Source organism: Malassezia globosa, assembly GCF_000181695.2.
Source record: "Malassezia globosa CBS 7966 chromosome Unknown mgl_sf_11.1, whole genome shotgun sequence".
Taxonomy (NCBI): Eukaryota; Fungi; Basidiomycota; class Malasseziomycetes; order Malasseziales; family Malasseziaceae; genus Malassezia; species Malassezia globosa.
The window spans coordinates 62111-79398 of NW_001849859.1; the positions used below are offsets into that span (position 1 = coordinate 62111).

At 54.7% G+C, this 17288-nt stretch overlaps 8 protein-coding genes across 8 annotated transcripts; 3 read left to right on the forward strand and 5 right to left on the reverse strand.

Moving 5' to 3' along the window:
• Positions 1 to 61: 61 nt before the first annotated feature.
• Positions 62 to 2152, reverse strand: MGL_3914 (uncharacterized protein; the record flags this gene model as incomplete). The annotated part of the gene is made up of 1 exon (XM_001728868.1): positions 62 to 2152. The coding sequence occupies one exon, from the start codon at positions 2150 to 2152 to the stop codon at positions 62 to 64; it is 2091 nt and encodes a 696-aa protein (XP_001728920.1).
• Positions 2153 to 2660: 508 nt separating this feature from the next.
• On the reverse strand, positions 2661 to 3758 carry MGL_3915 (uncharacterized protein; the record flags this gene model as incomplete). Its single annotated transcript, XM_001728869.1, has 1 exon — positions 2661 to 3758. The coding sequence occupies one exon, from the start codon at positions 3756 to 3758 to the stop codon at positions 2661 to 2663; it is 1098 nt and encodes a 365-aa protein (XP_001728921.1).
• Positions 3759 to 4688: 930 nt separating this feature from the next.
• MGL_3916 (uncharacterized protein) lies at positions 4689 to 4982 on the reverse strand (the record flags this gene model as incomplete). Its single annotated transcript, XM_001728870.1, has 1 exon — positions 4689 to 4982. The coding sequence occupies one exon, from the start codon at positions 4980 to 4982 to the stop codon at positions 4689 to 4691; it is 294 nt and encodes a 97-aa protein (XP_001728922.1).
• A 1135-nt stretch (positions 4983 to 6117) lies between these two features.
• Positions 6118 to 7479, forward strand: MGL_3917 (uncharacterized protein; the record flags this gene model as incomplete). The annotated part of the gene is made up of 1 exon (XM_001728871.1): positions 6118 to 7479. One exon carries the CDS (start codon positions 6118 to 6120, stop codon positions 7477 to 7479), a length of 1362 nt encoding a protein of 453 aa, XP_001728923.1.
• A 137-nt stretch (positions 7480 to 7616) lies between these two features.
• On the reverse strand, positions 7617 to 9245 carry MGL_3918 (uncharacterized protein; the record flags this gene model as incomplete). The annotated part of the gene is made up of 1 exon (XM_001728872.1): positions 7617 to 9245. The coding sequence occupies one exon, from the start codon at positions 9243 to 9245 to the stop codon at positions 7617 to 7619; it is 1629 nt and encodes a 542-aa protein (XP_001728924.1).
• Positions 9246 to 9675: 430 nt separating this feature from the next.
• MGL_3919 (uncharacterized protein) lies at positions 9676 to 10674 on the forward strand (the record flags this gene model as incomplete). The annotated part of the gene is made up of 1 exon (XM_001728873.1): positions 9676 to 10674. One exon carries the CDS (start codon positions 9676 to 9678, stop codon positions 10672 to 10674), a length of 999 nt encoding a protein of 332 aa, XP_001728925.1.
• A 201-nt stretch (positions 10675 to 10875) lies between these two features.
• MGL_3920 (uncharacterized protein) lies at positions 10876 to 11422 on the reverse strand (the record flags this gene model as incomplete). Its single annotated transcript, XM_001728874.1, has 2 exons — positions 10876 to 10992; positions 11054 to 11422. The coding sequence occupies 2 exons, from the start codon at positions 11420 to 11422 to the stop codon at positions 10876 to 10878; spliced, it is 486 nt and encodes a 161-aa protein (XP_001728926.1).
• Positions 11423 to 12503: 1081 nt separating this feature from the next.
• Positions 12504 to 17222, forward strand: MGL_3921 (uncharacterized protein; the record flags this gene model as incomplete). The annotated part of the gene is made up of 1 exon (XM_001728875.1): positions 12504 to 17222. The coding sequence occupies one exon, from the start codon at positions 12504 to 12506 to the stop codon at positions 17220 to 17222; it is 4719 nt and encodes a 1572-aa protein (XP_001728927.1).
• Between the last annotated feature and the right edge of the window lie 66 nt (positions 17223 to 17288).

A 17288-nucleotide genomic window follows, 5' to 3' on the forward strand; every position in this document is an offset into this window, starting at 1 on the left:
ATCCTGACCCTCGTACGAGCGGTCAACACCATTGGTATGAAGCTTTGAATCCTCTGGCACTTCAGACAGCTTGATTGTTGTCTCTCCACATCGCAGCCCCCGTGGTTCCAACTGTGCCAACAGCTCCAAGAGTGCCTGCAACGAGACTTGCCCCAGCCACAGCAGCTGCACCTGCTCCAGCTGTTGTTGCACCCGCTGCTGCTCCAACTGTGGCGGCAGCTGCCACTTTAGCAGTAGCAGCCATCGCTCCGGCTCCTGTGGGACTACTGGCGACAGATTCGCGACTAGCTGAAGCATCGCTTGGCTCAAGATCGTTTCGCTTCGCCAAAGGCACAGAGGAAGCCTCGTCTGAAGCGCTCTGCACGCCTACTTCGTGTTCCGCATTCAGGTTCAACTGCCGTACGTCATCGTGGAGGCCAGTCTGGCCACGTGATCCATCCAGCGGCTGGTACGGAGACTGCACCGTGTGGGATTGTGCATGCTCTGATGACGTCGTTTCTTCTGTGCCTTGGTTCATCGCGGGCACCGGCTTGCGGTGAATAGAGTTTCTCTTGTGGGAGTCTGGAGTATCGGCTTCATTGTGAGCCAAGTTGCCCATACCAGCTGCACCAGCTGCACCAGCTGATGAGGCACTTGCTGTTGCATCGTTTTGAGAATCTTTGCGATTGCCATCACTGGCCGAAGCGCTGTTCTCGGCAGTACGAGCATGTTCTCCTGCGCCTTGATCGGCCTTGATCGCATGTACGGCATCTAGTGCTGAATATGAGTGTGGAGCGACAGCACAGGGACTCTTCGTACCGCCGATCGAGTTCTCAAGCGTATCTTCGTTGTGCTCGCGAAGCCATTGGATCAATGCGGGCACATTGTCGCTCACATTGACATCCTGTGTCAAAATGTTGCCGTTCATTTGGGGATATTCCCAGTGAATGAGGAAGTCATTGCGCAAGATACCCTTCCGATGATACACGGTCCTAGCACGAACGTATGGGGCAAGTTGGTAGTATTTGAGACGCAACTGTCTCGTCAACACGTCGCGTCTGTGAGATGCGTCCGGAGCACCGTCCAACCAGTGGCGCGTTGCTTCTTCAAACTTGTCTTGCAAGCATATAAACTCTTTTTGGATGAGATCCCGTGTCTCGGTGTCTTTCAGAAGGTCATTCTCATTCTCCTCTGGCTCAACGTACTTCCATTCGCCCTGAATGGTGCCACCCATATCAGCTCGAAGGTGTGAACGAGGGATCGTTTCTTCTAGCTCCTTCACACTGGTGGTAAATTTGATCTTTGACTGTACATTGGCGTTCAACATGGGTTGCAGCGCGGACCAAATGCCACGGAAAATCCAGGGTGCACAATGAATGTACAGACGCTGAATGGACTCTGGATAATACGCCTCAAGACATTTGACAATGAAAAAAATTGTGTGCCAGTCGGCATTCTTCAAGCCGAATCCTTGCAAATCAAACACAAGGATCGACTTCTCCATCGGTGGCGTGCACAAAAGGCGTGTATTCTCCAAGGCAAGAATCAAGAACTTCTGCATCGTTTCGAGCGGCTGCGCATTCGTAAAATGGCGCGCCACATGAATAAAGTAAATCGGCATCTCGTGCTGGTCTGTGCTTCCCTCAATGTATGAGATGCGGTTACGGTACTGTTCCAGGAACCCTTTGACATTCCGGAGTCCGAGCTCACCCTGATAGATGAGCTCATCCACACCCACATCCAGCCGAAACTGCAGTGCTCCTACAAGCATTCCAAGCGCGCTGTTGACATTAAAGTCACGCGCACGTAAGAACCGGAGCATCAAGTGATCCGGTGCATCCATCATGACCGTGCGCCAAAACATCTGCTGTAGATGTCTGCCACCATATTTGCGGATAGCGTCATTCACAGCCCGATATTCTTGGACTTGCTGGGATTCCTTGTGTTTTTTCCCCGAATCTTTAGAATCTGAATTCGCTGTGAGCTCTTGTCCTGTGCGAGCGGTGTGTGGCCCTCCTAGTCGATCGAGCTCATCTGATCGCTCATGGTTCTGGGCAAATACATCCAAGAGCCGAGCCCATAAATCTTTCAGCACCTTCTCGTGCTCTGGCGACAGGCTGCTAAATGGATCTGCTCCTGTGTTGCTGCCCTGCGCATTGGCATTCGCTCGCATGGCACAATGAGTCAGGGTCAAGTCCGAGGGTATACACAAAACCCAGCCGAACTCCTCAACAACGGGTATGCGCCTGAGCGCACCACTACCAACTTTCCGCCCCTGCACGCATGCGTGTGGTAAGCCTCATGTGACACGGACATCAGCATACTCGGCCGAAAAGGTGTGGAGCGCCAAGACACTGTTATACTTGGCAGCTGTCGACAGGTTTGATTCATCATGCACGACGGCATAACCAGTATAAGCGGCTCATCCGGTGAAGAAAACCCATCTTTGTACAAAAAAAACTGCTATAGATCCAAGCGTCAGAGAATGTAGGGGTCCGAGGGCGTAGGGGTGTCAAAGCGTGCTGATCAATGGCAGTCACACAAGACTACGAATGAACGTGCACAATTTTTTATACCCCCTCATCACACCATGCACACACTTTCGGCTTGGATTTTTGGTTTTTTATTTTTATTTTTTTTTTCATCATCACGAAGGCCTCCCCCTTTTTCACATAGACCATTTACTCGTCGGCATCCATATCCATGTCAGCCATGACGTCACCACCCGAGTGCAGACCATACGAGTCCTCTCGCATGCTCAGATTGAGTTCACCAGACTCATCGCCTTCTTCTGCAGGTTCATCCACCGCAACAGGAGTAGGTGGATGGTACATGGGCTTTTTAGAGGGCGCATGCAATCCGTCCATAGAGCGAGCACGCATTGTCATGTCGGCCACAGAGGGACCCGGTGGCGCTGACGTACCATAAGGCATACGAGCAGCAGCAGCAGGGTCATTTTGCATCGCGGCGTTGCGGGCTTTCGACGCCATCAAAGTGTCAAAGTTGAAGTGTTCACAGCCGAGCAATCCAGACGATGGGGGACTCACAGCTGCAGGCCACAACGCCTTTTCTTCTGGAAGAGATCGAGCATTTGAGTCCATGCCCACAAGAATAGCCGCTGCTTCCAAGAGCTGTACTTGTTGATGTTTGCTCATCAAGAACTTGGACGCTTCTTTCCAATACATAGTATGCTCCCAACGGTGCTTGATTAGACAACTCGGATGACGATATACCTTCGAGCAGCTTTCGCACTTATGAATGGTTTGATGCGACATATCTTTGGTCTCTGAATCATCATTTACCGATGAAGAAGGCGATGAAGACGTGGGCAACATGAGGGGTGGTGGCGGTGGTGGCGATTCTTCCGTGCCATGTCTGCGCTGGTGCTCTTGGTGGGCATGAAGGGGACCCCGCGACAATCCGTACTGCTGTGCAGCTGCTTCCATCGAACCAGTCGAGCCAGCCGGCAAGGTATAACTCATACGCATGTTAGGACCATTCGCAGACTTCACGTCCAAATCCGAAGAGGCCGAAGAAGGAACATCCACAACACGTTTCGTGCCAGACAACGGGTGAATTCCATCGGCCAAGGAAAGAGCTTCACCTGCAGCCCCAAACGACCTGGAGAAACCATCGTTTGGTGTCACAGACATACGGGAACGGTTGGAGAACGGCACATTCCGAACCTCGGAACCTGCGCGGCCGTTGCCATGAAGTACAATCCGGCCAGTTTCTGAGCCATAGGATGGCGAGCCTATCGGACTCCGATGTGCGTGCATCCCCAGGGGTGGAACAGACGTAGGATACGTACATGTAGTGGTGGAACTACCATTCTCCGCATGCACGGAATTGGCTGAATAGGAACTCATAGAGGACGATAGGGGAGTGAGTGGAAAGCACACGCCTTCAGCTTAGCGGTGCTTTACAGTGTTGGTTAGTTGAATCCTGCTGAACTTCCGGGTAGCTAGGTAAGCACTATGCTCCAATTCTTCCGGACACAATGCTTGTCAGAGTGCTGGAAGAAGGGCCAAGGTGTTAGTAGTCGTTGTGCCGAAGCGTAAGACAGTTTCAAGCTGGAGAAAGAAATTTCCAGTGTTTTAAGAAGCTACGCCACTTCCACACGTTACAAAGTGTTTCACAAAGAATTTTTCCCAGTCTTTGGGTTTTTTTGCCTCCTGTTGCACGAATACCTTGAAGCTAATTTTAGGCAGTGAAATTATCGGCACATGGCTTGCCAGTTCCCCTTATCACCACATTAGAACTGCAATTTCTTTTGTCAGACTCGGTCAATGTGTGTGTAATGTGACAGCCGCAGTCAAGCTCCCTGATCATAGGTGGAGCTTTCCCTCCACATTCATTGGTCCTTGACTCTCAAGTGTCAGGCTATGGTATGGAGCGATTGTATATCTGTTCAGTTCGATTCCTTTCACCCACGCGTGATTGGAAGATCAACTCTACATTAGAATACCTATGTTTTCGCAGACCTAGGAAGCCGTAGCATTTTTATTATCGCTGTCATTGATCCATGCATGATGCGCGATTTCATGTGCCACTTGGATGTGAGTCGATGTCATGAAGAAATTCAGTAAAAATCCCATACCAGCGCTAAGGTCACTTAGCCAGATCTCGTGAAGAATGGTCTACAGTGAAACAATATATAACAAGCTGTGATTGTTCGCACATTCGTATATGGTGTTGTCAAGAGACGCTTAATCGATGCACCAGTCACAGGCTTCAGTGATACGATGCACGATATTTTGTAACGCTCTTGCATCCTCGGTATCAAAGCCGTTCGGTGACTCACAGTCGATATCAAGCACACCCACAATGACGTGGTCATTCTCTGTACCACGCCCCGCCCATGCACGCACATAAGGCTCGGGGCCTTCGCCACGAATTGCGGCCTGATGCATAGATGACAAGCGCGTGCGCGGTACAACGATGGGAACAACAATTTCCGACTGAGAAACAGAGTCACATGCAATGTGACCAGCTGTATTCATACTCGTGTCAGTCAAGTCGAAATAAGATTAAAAAAGAATCAATGTATGGGTGAAGAACATGGTTGAGAACGGCAGAGTGAGGATGACAACGTACGGTAGGCGTCTGTATGAGGCACACACACAACGGTTGGTGGCCATTTAGCACTCCCATCAGCACACACACCGCGACCTGGAATGGATGGAATAGACTGGCATGCGGGTAGTCCACAAAATGGACCGAGCCAAAGTGTGGGTCCTGATGATGAGTCTAATATGCCGGGAAACAACGGCGCTAGAAGGTAAAAGCCTGCCCAATTGATGCGCTTGTTACTCCATGCATGAAAGCGATTCATAGAGCTGTATAAAACTGAGCTGACATTCGCGAGATTCGTAACCCAGTTGCGCTGGCCATCTAGCAGACCAGCAATTTGAAGCTCAACATGCTCGTAAAACTGGGCCTTGGTACTGATCTGGTTTGAGACTCTCGCAGCATCTGCACTTGATTATGTCAGTGAGCGTGCAAAGACACTCGATGTTGATTGGCATCACCTACTGCACCATGGCTTGACTCTGTTATATGATGGAACAAGGAATTTCTCACATGGTTCCTGGATATCGAATTTTTGTCATCAGGTTGTCGCTTGATGAACTTGGATATATCTCCACATTACGACGCAACAGAGTGCGGGCACGATCCTACGGGGTCGTCTGCGTGTGGGTGGACATCCGTATCACGTGCACGTCTGCCCTTGCGTCCGATCACGTCATGAGCGGCTCGGCAAGGCGTGCGTGAAAGCATGGATGACGAGAGAAGAGGCGGCAGATGGACGAATCACGGTGAACTCGAGGCGTGCATCGTTTGGAGAAGCGGTAGTGGATCTACCCGTCCCAAAGTGCGACGAGCGGTTCGTTTCATAGCCGTCTGTCCTGTTTTACATCTACGTCTGGAGTACTTTGTGACTTGAAGAACTAGTCATTCATGTTGATAGCGCGTGGGCTTGTACGTTCGCTGTGTCGGCCATGCTCTCGTGCATGGAGTGCGCCCATCCAGAGAGGCGTATCCAGAGCGTTTGCATCGAACTCGAAGGGGGCACTGCCGTCCATTGATGCCACGCCGCTCCCTTGCGTGGATCAACATGAAATCCGGCAACGTCAAATGCAGCAGGGAGGTGGAAAGCGAGTCTCGGACGAAACATCCAAAGTTGAGGAGAATGACATACTCGGGCCAGAGCCGTCATACACCAACGTTGTGTCCGGTTATCATACATACGTCCATGATAAACCCTTTCCCCTGGATTATGGAAACGTGCTCCCGTCATTTCAGATCGCGTACGAAACCTGGGGTACATTGAATGCTGATCAGAGTAATGCCATCCTGCTTCATACTGGTTTGTCCGCCAGCTCACATGCGGCAAGTTCGCCGTCCAATACCAGCAAAGGGTGGTGGGAAGAATTCATCGGGCCGGGCAAAACACTCGATACCAACCGGTTTTTTGTCATTTGCACGAACGTGCTGGGCTCGTGCTATGGGAGCACAGGTCCATCCAGTCCACATCCGCTAGATCCCACAGGCGCCCCGTATGCGACACGCTTTCCCGTTCTGAGCATATTTGATATGGTTCGCGCCCAATTTTGCTTGCTGGATCACCTAGGCATAGAAAAACTGTACGCGAGTATTGGCTCTAGCATGGGTGGAATGCAGAGCATCGCAGCAGCTCATTTGTTCCGTGATCGGGTGGAACGAGTCGTGAGCATTAGCGGATGTGCTCGCAGCTCGCCGTCAGGTATTGCACTGCGCTTTGCCCAGCGCAGCGTGCTTATGGCGGACGAAAATTGGAAGCGGGGCTTTTACTACGGGCCTGACAATGTACCACCGCATAAGGGCATGAAACTAGCGCGCCAAATCGCTACGATCACCTACCGTTCCGGACCGGAGTGGGAGCAGCGTTTCGGACGTGAGCGCCGGAGTTTGCTGCGCGATGCTTCCTCGCCAGCTCAGCAAGCGCCAGCACTGTGTCCAGACTTTTTGGTCGAGACGTACTTGGATCACCAGGGTGAGCAGTTCTGCCTCAAGTACGACGCGAATTCGCTGATTTACATCTCCAAGACGATGGATCTGTTTGACATGACGTACGAGGCCCTAGCAGAGCTAGGCGCCAGGCGCTTCGACGCGCACGGTGACGATGGCCACCTTCCGATTGAGCCAGTGGAGCATGTGCACGAGCATACCCCCAGACGCAGACAGCACATTACAACAATCTCGCATCCAGGCGCACATGCGTATGTGCCTTCCCTTGCGCGAGGTCTCCATCGTCTAAGGGATGTGCCGATCCTGATTCTTGGTGTACAAAGTGATATCCTGTTCCCCGTGGAGCAGCAACGTGAATTGGCCGAATGTATCCGGATGAATGGAAATCCGTCCGTCATGTACTATGAAATTGACGCACCCCACGGACATGACAGTTTCCTCATTGACGTCGCGAATGTCGGCGGCGCCATCAAAGGGTTCCTGAACTAGGGCCTTGTCGCACGGCATTTGAAATGCTTCAGATGCATACGTCTGTGTGCAGAGTGAGGCGTCGCATGCTTGGCAGCTTCCCCGCCTTGCCATGATCAATTCCACCTCGCTATGCCGTGCTCTGCATGGACCTCTATCTACGCAGATGTGGCTAGCTTGCTGCGAATGAACGAAGCGAGTTCGGTTAGAGGCACTTCGGTGCCTTTGTCATCGCCAGCCTCGCCCTTGCCGATCTGCTGCTTGACTCGCACAGTGCCGTTTGCCCATTCGCCAGGAGCGAGCAAGACAGCAAAAGGAATCTGCTCTTTATCCACAACAGCAAACTGCTGCTGCAACTTGGGCTTCTTCTTTGGAAGGAACTCCGCCTTGATACCTGCGTCCCATAGCATCTTGCAAACCCGCATGCGCTCCAGCAGAAGGCCGTCTCCCATGCTCAGTACAAACGCTTCGACCTCTTTTTGACGGACAGATGAACGCTCACCACGAGCCTGCATTTCTTGGATGCGCTGCATTAAAATCGAAAAGACTCGCTCGACGCCGATCGAGACACCGACACACGGCACGGCGTCGGGTCGCTTCGAGCCGCTAAACATGCCAACGAGGTGGTCATAGCGACCACCGGCAGCAATAGAGCCCACACCGACCGTGCTTTCGTCCAACTCGCCGTTCTCTGCGGCCACGTTCTTTTTCTTCGTTTTCTCACTCCCATCCTTGTTGTCCGATGATGCGGCAGTCATGCTGGGTGGGGCACTGAGGGCGGTCACAGCCTCGTAGATCACACCCGTGTAGTAGTCAAGGCCTCGTGCGAGACTCAAATCAAATGACAGGCGGTCCGTCACGCCGTACACGTCTAGATACTGGTAGAGAAGTTCCATCTCGGCCAGGCCTTCGACAGCTCGCTCATTCTGCGTCAAGACGGCATCGCCTTGCAGCTTAGCAATCAGCTCACGACCACCACGCTGCTGAACATAGGTGCCAATTTGGTCGGCGACACTTTCTTCAAGACCCTTTTCTTCGACCATTTCATGCTTCACATCGGCCCATGGACTCTTGTCGAGTTTATCCACAGCACTGGAGATCGTGCGAATCTTGTCTTCAGGCACACCGCACACAGCAAAGATGGCATCAAGAATCTTGCGGTGATTCACCTTGACTGTGAAGCTGCCAATGTCCAATGCGTCCAGTGTCTCGACCAACACACACAAGCACTCAGCATCTGGGACCATCGCGTCGTACGAGCCAGCAATATCAAAATCACACTGATAGAACTCGCGAAACCGGCCCTTGGTCATGGCCGGCTGGTCCCGCCGGTACACCTTCGCAATATGGTAGCGTTTGATGTTGCCGTACTCGGTAGGGTTCATCGCCACGAAACGTGCGAACGGAACCGTTAGATCGTACCGCAGACTGCACAGTTCACCGCCCTGGTCTTGCAGATCATAGATCAGTTTGCTGTCCTCGCCGTACTTTCCAGCAAGAATCTCTTTCAGCTCAAACACCGGCGTGTCGATCGTCACAGCACCGTGCGTCGTGAATACGCGCTCAATGGTCGCAAACACATGCTTCCGAAGCGCCATGGCTAGCGGCTCCCAGTCGCGTGTGCCTTTCGGTGTCTTGAGTGTGATCTTGCCCTTGTTCTTCTTCGAGATGCTCAGCTCACTGAGTTGCGTGCTGAGCGATTGCAATGCGGCCAGTTCCGGCGCCACGGCCTCTGCTGGCGCCTCGCTCGCATTCAATGCGCGTAGCTTATCGAGTTGTGCCTCCATTTGACGACGGCATGCCGCCACGGCCTCTATTGACGATGACATGGTCCGCTGGGTATTTGTCACAAGACGACACGTTCCACGTAGCAGTCCAGGTGTGGTGGACAACCAGCGTAGGATCATCTAAGAAAGAGAAGCCAGCGCAGAGACTGCCGGAGATTACGCTTATGTCATCAGCGTGATTGTCGCCGCAGATTTTCTTGTCCTGGTAGGAGGGGTGAGGAGTGGAGAGAGATGGGAGAGGGTGAGGCATGGTGCGTGGAGTCCAAGCCAGGCGTTGTATGACTAACACACTCCACGCCGTATCATGGCTCGATGAGGATTTATCGTGTTTCTTAGCACGGACCCTCGCCGTCCTCAAAGTAGGACGCCTCGTCTTTGCCGCCCATTTACATACCCTCTTTCTCTCGCTTATTCGACTCTGTTGCTTGTCATGTCCGCGACTGCACTGGATGCATTTTACCGCGGGCGTGAAGAGCCTTTGCCACACATGAATCATGTGCCGTACCATCTCGAGCGTTTTGTCGACGCCGTGGAGGGCATGGTTCGCGACGAGCAGGCACGGGCTGCAAACATGCCAGCGTTGCATCAGCAGGGAGCAGTAGCTGATACAACGCGCGTGCATGAGATTCGCGCTGCTGTGGCATATGCCGATCGTATGGCTCGCGACGTGCAGATCACACCGCCCAAGATGCACGAGCGCATCCAGCATATATGCTCAGCAGCTGACAACTTGACGGGGATCTCCAAAAAGCCATTGCATGCATCGCCTGCAGATGAGTACTGGAACGACTACCTGTATGAAGGGCTCGATCTGCTGTCACCAACCGGAGTGGACCCCGCAACAGCGCACGATGACTCAGATGATCAACGTCCTTTGGAATCTGATCAGGGCAGTGATGAAATGTCAACGGCTAGACTGTCACAATCACCTAGTGAAATTTCAGCGACAGGGACGGCCAATCAAGCTCCTCAACAAGGTAGTACGGCACTGCCGTCCAAGCCAGAGCTCCGGCAGCGGCACAAATCTGCAAACGAAGGTGCACTGTCCTCCTCCTCCTCCTCCTCCTCCTCAGCTGGTGATCGACTCTCCTTCGAGAGTGTACGAACGAATGATAGTACAGAGTCACGCGCGCCCATGCTGCAGTCGGATCGTTCACTGCAAGATGCTCTTTCCTCAGAGCTTCTTCGAATGGCAGGCGTGCTGAAAGCCAACACAGTTGCCTTCTCCGAGTCACTTGAGCGTGACCGTGTGCTCGTTGAGTCGGCTACGGGGCGTCTGGATCAGAATTTGAGTCTCATGACGCGGACTCGCGGGCAGCTGGGTGTATTTTCGAAAAAGGCACGAAGCATGGGCTGGTTCACGCTCGGCAGCATTGCGAGTGTGATTGTGTGTTGGGTTCTTATGTTTATAGTGATAAGAGTAACATGATGCAATGCAGAATGGCAGTGCCTGGGGAAGGACATCGCTATATTTGGATATTGCCTAGATAGGATGCTATCAAGAGGCGGAAAAGTCTGTTGTTGGTCAGAATCCTGTGCTCCCATCATCATATCCAAACGTTGTCGGTAGCGCGTCGAGTCAGCATCTTGCCCCGTCACACAAAATGGCCAACTCTTAGTACCGTGCTAGTCACTCACGGACAGCTGCGATGCATTCGACCTCAACTAGGACATCGCGCGGCAGCCGTGCGACCTCGACAGCGGAGCGGGCAGGCTTGTAGGGAGCAAAGGCTTTTTCATAGACAGCCTACAACCATTGTGTGAGTCAAAGGGACAAGCGCATGAAACGGAAAGAAACAGATACGTACGTTCACCTTTGCAAAGTCGTTCATGTCTTTGAGAAACACGGTCGTCTTGAGCACATGACTCTTATCGGAGCCCGCAGCTTCAACCACAGCGAACAAATTGTCTAGAGCACGTTGAGCTTGAGCCTCAACGCCACCTTCGACGCACTGCATGCTCTTGGGATCGAAGGGAATGCAGCCCGACACGAATGCTGTGCCGTTGTGTACTACGGCTTGCGAGTATGGGCCAATGGCGCTGGGCGCGTTAGGCGTAGCAATAGTCTTGTAGCTCCTGTATGTGTTAATCTGCGGCAAAACGAAACTGCATCGTTGTGGCTGGCGGCACTGACGCTGCGCACATCGCACAGCCGCACGAGCACTCGAGACCCACATTGTACTTGGATATTAGCTGGCGCAATAGCAAAGCCAAAGAGCAAAGGAGTGACAGGGACATTCACGACTGATCCCACGTGCTCAGTTCAACGTTGGGGCCCAAGCGCAAAGACTGACACGCGGCTGGCCAGCCTCCAGAACGAATGCTGCTGCTGCTGCTACTGCTGTTGCTAGTGTGCCGCCCGTTCAGCTGATTCGTCGGCTTGCTCATCCTCCACTTGTTCCCATCCCCTCCAAGCTGTGCATGCACCCGACTTTCTCCAAGCACCGTGTCTTGCTCTAGGTGTGCGTCCGCCAATACGGGCCTATTAGGCCACCGAGTCTCCTACATATTCCCCCCGTTTTCTTACTTGATGTGGAGGTCACGTCGCGGCCAAGCACGCGTCACAGGACATGTTTCGCGATGGAGCCTATGAACGCAAGTCTTGCGCGCTTGGCGTGCATCAATCGGCAGAAACAGGCGAAAAGACAGGCCAAGGGGCCCTCTCCCCTCCGCCGATTGCTACGCTGCGTAGCCAACACCCGAGTCAACCCCTCCACACATTGCGTACTTTGTCAACTAAGCTTGTCTCTCTGTTGCCTGTCACATTTTCGCAGGCACTCAAACTAGGTAGGCGGCTAGCCAGTTAGCTAGCCAACCACCCACGGCCGAGAAAATTCCCACCCACACACGCGTGGCTTGTCGGGCCCCACCGAGCTTTGCGCGACATCAGTCTCAGCAGTCAGGCTCGCTTTCACCCACGTGTCGCGAGAGGAAAGGCGAAGATCGGGCACGTTCCGCGTTTCGACATCATCATCGCGGCGCTTCAAAAGCGCGACGACCTGTCAGCTGCTCAGCACTTGCGACGCGACGCAGCTTAGCAGTGTCCGTGAGTGAAAAACGCTTGACAGACCTTGGTGTTAGTCGGCACGGATTGTGCACGAAAGTCACAGCTCATCTTTCCGCGCCGACAAGCACGAACGGGGAAAAAGAAAAAAAAAAGACTCTGTGTGCGTGTGTCAGTGAGGAAGTTGGTTGCCTATGACTGCCAAAGACGATGAACCTGTTCCCAGCAGGGCAGTAGGAACTTCAGCGCTATCGATGAGCCGTACAAACACGGCTGAGACGGTGGCGGGCGCAACGACAGCTTCCAACGCGAGTGACTCAAGCTCCGCACACCACACGTCGCGGCCCGGCAGTGCAGGAAGCGCATCTGGCGGAGGCAGTAGTGGGGTGCCTTCATTTCTAGCACCTGTTTGGCAGGGATCGTCACGGAATAGCACGGATGGCGTGTCAGATGCCGGTGAGCCGACTTCCGGTCTGCGGCATGCTATGCGCCATGCGTGGCAAATGTTCCCAGGATTCCGCCGCGTCACGAACGATGATGACAGCGATGCGCCAAGTGTCGAAGAACATTCAGCATCGTCCAAAACATCGTCTCGTCGGAGGCGCGACACCCAAGAACAATCACAGCGGACGGTCTCGTTCGGATCTGACTCCTTCCCATTCGCTGAGATGAACCATCATGGCGGCGGCGGTGCGTCGCTACTTCATCGAAATGACAGTGGCGCATCTAGTCGCTCCATTGCATCCAGTGGTGGCGGCAGTGTGCATGGTCCACCGTCTAGGAATGGCTCGTTGCAGCGTTCGAGGCGTGCCTATCCGATTTCTGAGATACCCGAAACACTGCCGCCGCACGAGGCGCCTTCATCACCGCAGCTATCGCAACAAGCCATGCAGGCATCCCCATATCATCTTTCGCCCAAGCTGGCCATGACGCAAATGCCGGTGGCTGTGCCGACGCCCCCCCCACCACCACCACCACCGCTTCCACCTGAGCCACCTGTGAGTGAAAAGCGTGCGATGTTTCTACGCGCGCGAACGAAAAGCATCGATCACATGCACAAACTGCTCAACTTGCGCAATTTTGGTAAGGACAAGTCACGCAAAAACAAACGCGATGCTGCACAATCCAAGGCGCCGAATCCAGCAGCACCGCCTCCCTCGTTCCCACCGGCGTCATCATCTGCGACGGTTGCCGCCAGTGCTGCCTCCTCATTAGCTTCAGCACCCTCGCCTCCTGGATCGCTTCCTCTTGCACGACCGGGCTTTCCCTTGTCGGCGTCGTCCGTGTCGCTTGCTTCCACTCCAGGCTATTCGCCAGCTGCATTGAAGCATGCATCAACGACAGGCATGACAGGCACCCCTGTCACGCCGGGTACGCCAGGCACCCCTGGCACCGTCCCAGCAGGTATAATGATGCAGTCATCGTCAGCCTTACCATCGCCCCAGTTGCACCAACCTTCTCATTTGCTCTGGGACGCATCGGTTCCTTCAAGTTCGTCAGTCGCCACGGCTCCTTCATCACCACCAGCTTTTATGCCCTCAACGCCACTGACTCACCGACCCAGTCTTCCTGTACATTCTGCGCCATATGCGACCGACACGTCATCACATGCTCCTTTCTTGGCTGCTAGCTCGTCAGAATCGCCGTCATCTTCGTCCGCTACAGCTACCAAGCCACCGTCTCCGCCATTTCCTTTCCCTACGAGTCGCAAAGCATCATCGACGACTACGGCCATGGCTGCACCACCTCTCGCAGCATCAGTTACCGCTGTCGGCTCGGCATTGGTACCGTCAGCACCACCGCAGCCGCAGCCGCAGCCGCATCCCTTCGTCTCACCGACAGAGTCGTCATCCAAGACCCGTCGCTCAAGTGACCATGTGCCGTGGATGCAGGGCACTCCACCTTTGCACAAGCTTCCGACGATGCAACCCAATTCGCCACCACCGGACGAGAGTCCAATGAAGGCATCATCGTCGCGTTCTATGGCTTCCGCCGACACACTGACGTCACTTGCGACAGCAAATGACTTTTTCGACTCCCGCACTCACACGCCAGAAAGAATGCGCCAGCGCTCACACAGCGTGCCCGGCACGGCCATCAGCATGCCTCATGATGAAGCGGCAGCCGCGGCGGCAGCTGCAGCAGTAACGATGACGTCCGAGTCCGTGCATAATGTACCGGACTCGATGTCTGATGATCAGGCGCACGTCGGTGCTTTAGCCCTCGCTCCACATGACGATAACGACGATGATGCGACCATGATGACTGGTTTGCACGACGCTGAATCGACGACACACGCGGCTGGTGCTTCGCATTCGTCTGAGCACGACTTGTTTCTCGAGTCTAGGTGGGATGAATGGAATGCGGATGCTATGACTACCCCACTCCATGAACAGGGCGCCCAGGAACTGCTGGACAACTTGGGTCTCGATGCACTGGACGTCCAGTCGCAGCGGCTGATTCCGCGTTCCTCGCATTCGCAGGCGTCCACGGATCGCACTGATCGTGTCGAGCCTGTGCCAGACATGCCGCTGCACCCCGGCGAGGCGTTTGGTGTGGCTCATGGTGGCACGCCCGTCGAAGAGCCAGGCACCAACTTTGCGACGTCGCCGTCGCCCAAGTCGTCTTGGCCCTCAAGTGAGGCGCGCGTTGCGCCTGCGAGCGACGCGTCTGAGACAACCACAAGTGGCCAGCCGCGCGCGTCGTCAGCCGCCTCACCTGCACGTGGGTCCTCTGATGCGCCAGCGTCAGCTGAGGCAGCACCGTCGTCGACGTCGTCTGCTGCCTTGCCCGTCACGTCTCTCTCCGGATCACCCCCGCCTTCACCGCCTGCTCATGGGCCCAGTTCTGCCCCTGCACTTTCATCTTCGGCGCCGCCAGCGCCGCCAACGCCGCCATCGTCTTCCTTGCCGCCGTCGACACCGATGGTGCCGGCGACCGAGCTCGGCACATTGCTCGATTCTGACTCGCGCTTCCGCCCATTGAACCGCATGCTTGAGCCACTGAACATCAAGGCACTCTCCCTTCAGGAAGGCGACACTGACACGGCGTCCAATGCAGCGCCAACCGTGAACTCAACGTGGCCTTTGCGCTTCAAGCCTCGCAATGTCGATGGCGATACGATACCTGGCCCGTCTGCACACCCGAGTGGGCACCATTCCTTTGATGAAGAGGCTCCGGCAGAGCAGCGGGCCAGCGGCGACGACGATGCAACACGTGTGCATCGTGCGTTGCGCGGCTCGAAGTCGTCGAGTTTGCTAACGGCCGTCGCATCGCAGGCGAATCGGATCCGCAAGAATGCTCGTGATGCATGGCCGGTTGTCCATGACGACGATCCTGTGGCATCATCATCGACAAAGTCCGAGGATGACGATCGTGAGCGTGCCAAAGAACGCAAGTCCAAAACGGCCCAACGTTCGGATGACGGGGAGTCGTGCCAGCCACCTGCATCCGCACCAGTGAGTTCGCAAGACACGGCAGCCTCGGCGCCGACCAGCAAGGAAACGGGCAAGCCCGATACGCCTTTGTCCATGTACCGCAAGAAACGCAACAAGAGCCAGCCGACGCTTCGGATCGCGGATGACCGCGAGTTCCTCGAGGCGCTCGAACAAGTCCGAATGCAGCACAAGGAACGCATCGCTCACCGCGAACGTGCACGTACATCACGCAAAGCAAGCATGCCGAATCTGCGTCCGTCGCCAGCATCACGCCGACCACCGCCGCTCCCCATGACGCGTGGCTTTTCAGAGCGCACGGAGCGTCCTGGACGCCTCGGTGACGAGCGCAAGGTCCGCTCCCGTGCATCATCCGCTGCTAGCCGCTCCGAGATCGACAGTGCTCGCATGAGCATGTCACCTGAAATGCCAGCCGGTTTGCCCGACATGTCAACCAGTTTCCTGGATATTGACAGTATCGAGTCCATGTCTGCATCGTCGACAGCCAGCGACGAGCCACCAGATGCTGCCATTCCATCGTCGGCCTCAGCTGGTGGCGCAGCAGCAGCAGCATCACCAGATACCATGGAACTGGGCACAGGCGCATCATGCGCTCCTGCAGGAGCGCATGATGCACCCGATGACGATGTCGACGATGTCGACGAGACTGAAAGCAACGAGTCGAATGTATCGGAGCCGATACCCAATGAGCTTGGCATCGGGCACACCACAGGTAATGTGCCTAGCGCCCCTTTCACGAACGATGACGACTGGAAAAAAGAAGTCAAGGCGCTCTTCCTCATCCGAGAGCTCGTGCAGACAGAGCGGAGCTACGCGGCTCATTTGGAAAGTCTGTTGATCGTCGTGCTGAAATGCACTGGCACGTCCTCGTCCACGCGCATGCAGACGAACGTACTTATGCCGTCGCAACCGTCAAATACGTCCCAACGCATGGCCTCCAATACGACCGTGCCACCGCATCTTGTGACGCTGCGTGTCATGCTGCCGAAACTCATTTCTGTCAGTCGTGTCCTTGTGTACAGTATTGAGGAAAGCCCAACGAGCGAAGGTGTCGCGCGTTCTTTCCTGTCCATTCGCCCACGACTCGAAGAAGTGCATGTCAGTTGGCACGGCGTCGTCGGCGCGACTCTGCGTGCGATGCGAGTGACAGAGGCGTCCAAGAGCAAAAGCAAAGGCCGTCTCGGCCGCGTCCCTGTCGCACCGACCGTGGAGGCGGCACGCCGCGCAACGCGGCCTGACCTGTCTTACAGTGATGCGGCTTTAGACTCGACATCTTCGACCTCGTCATCCGATAAGCGCGAAAAGTCTCGTGCCTACGATCCGCCGCCAAAGGAGCTTAGTGCTGTTGATGTCGCTATCATGCCAACTCAGCGCATCCCTCGCTACGTGCTACTTCTCCGTGACCTGCTCTCCTACACCAGCCCTGATACCGAGGCCTATGAGTCTCTTAAGCTTGCGCTCGAATCCGTGCAGGAACTCGGTCATCGTTGCGACCAAGCATCTACCAAGACACAGTAGTTAGTTACGCATCAATTTCCTTTAGCTTGATGACAACAACCATGATTCCAACTTGCCTGCCTACCT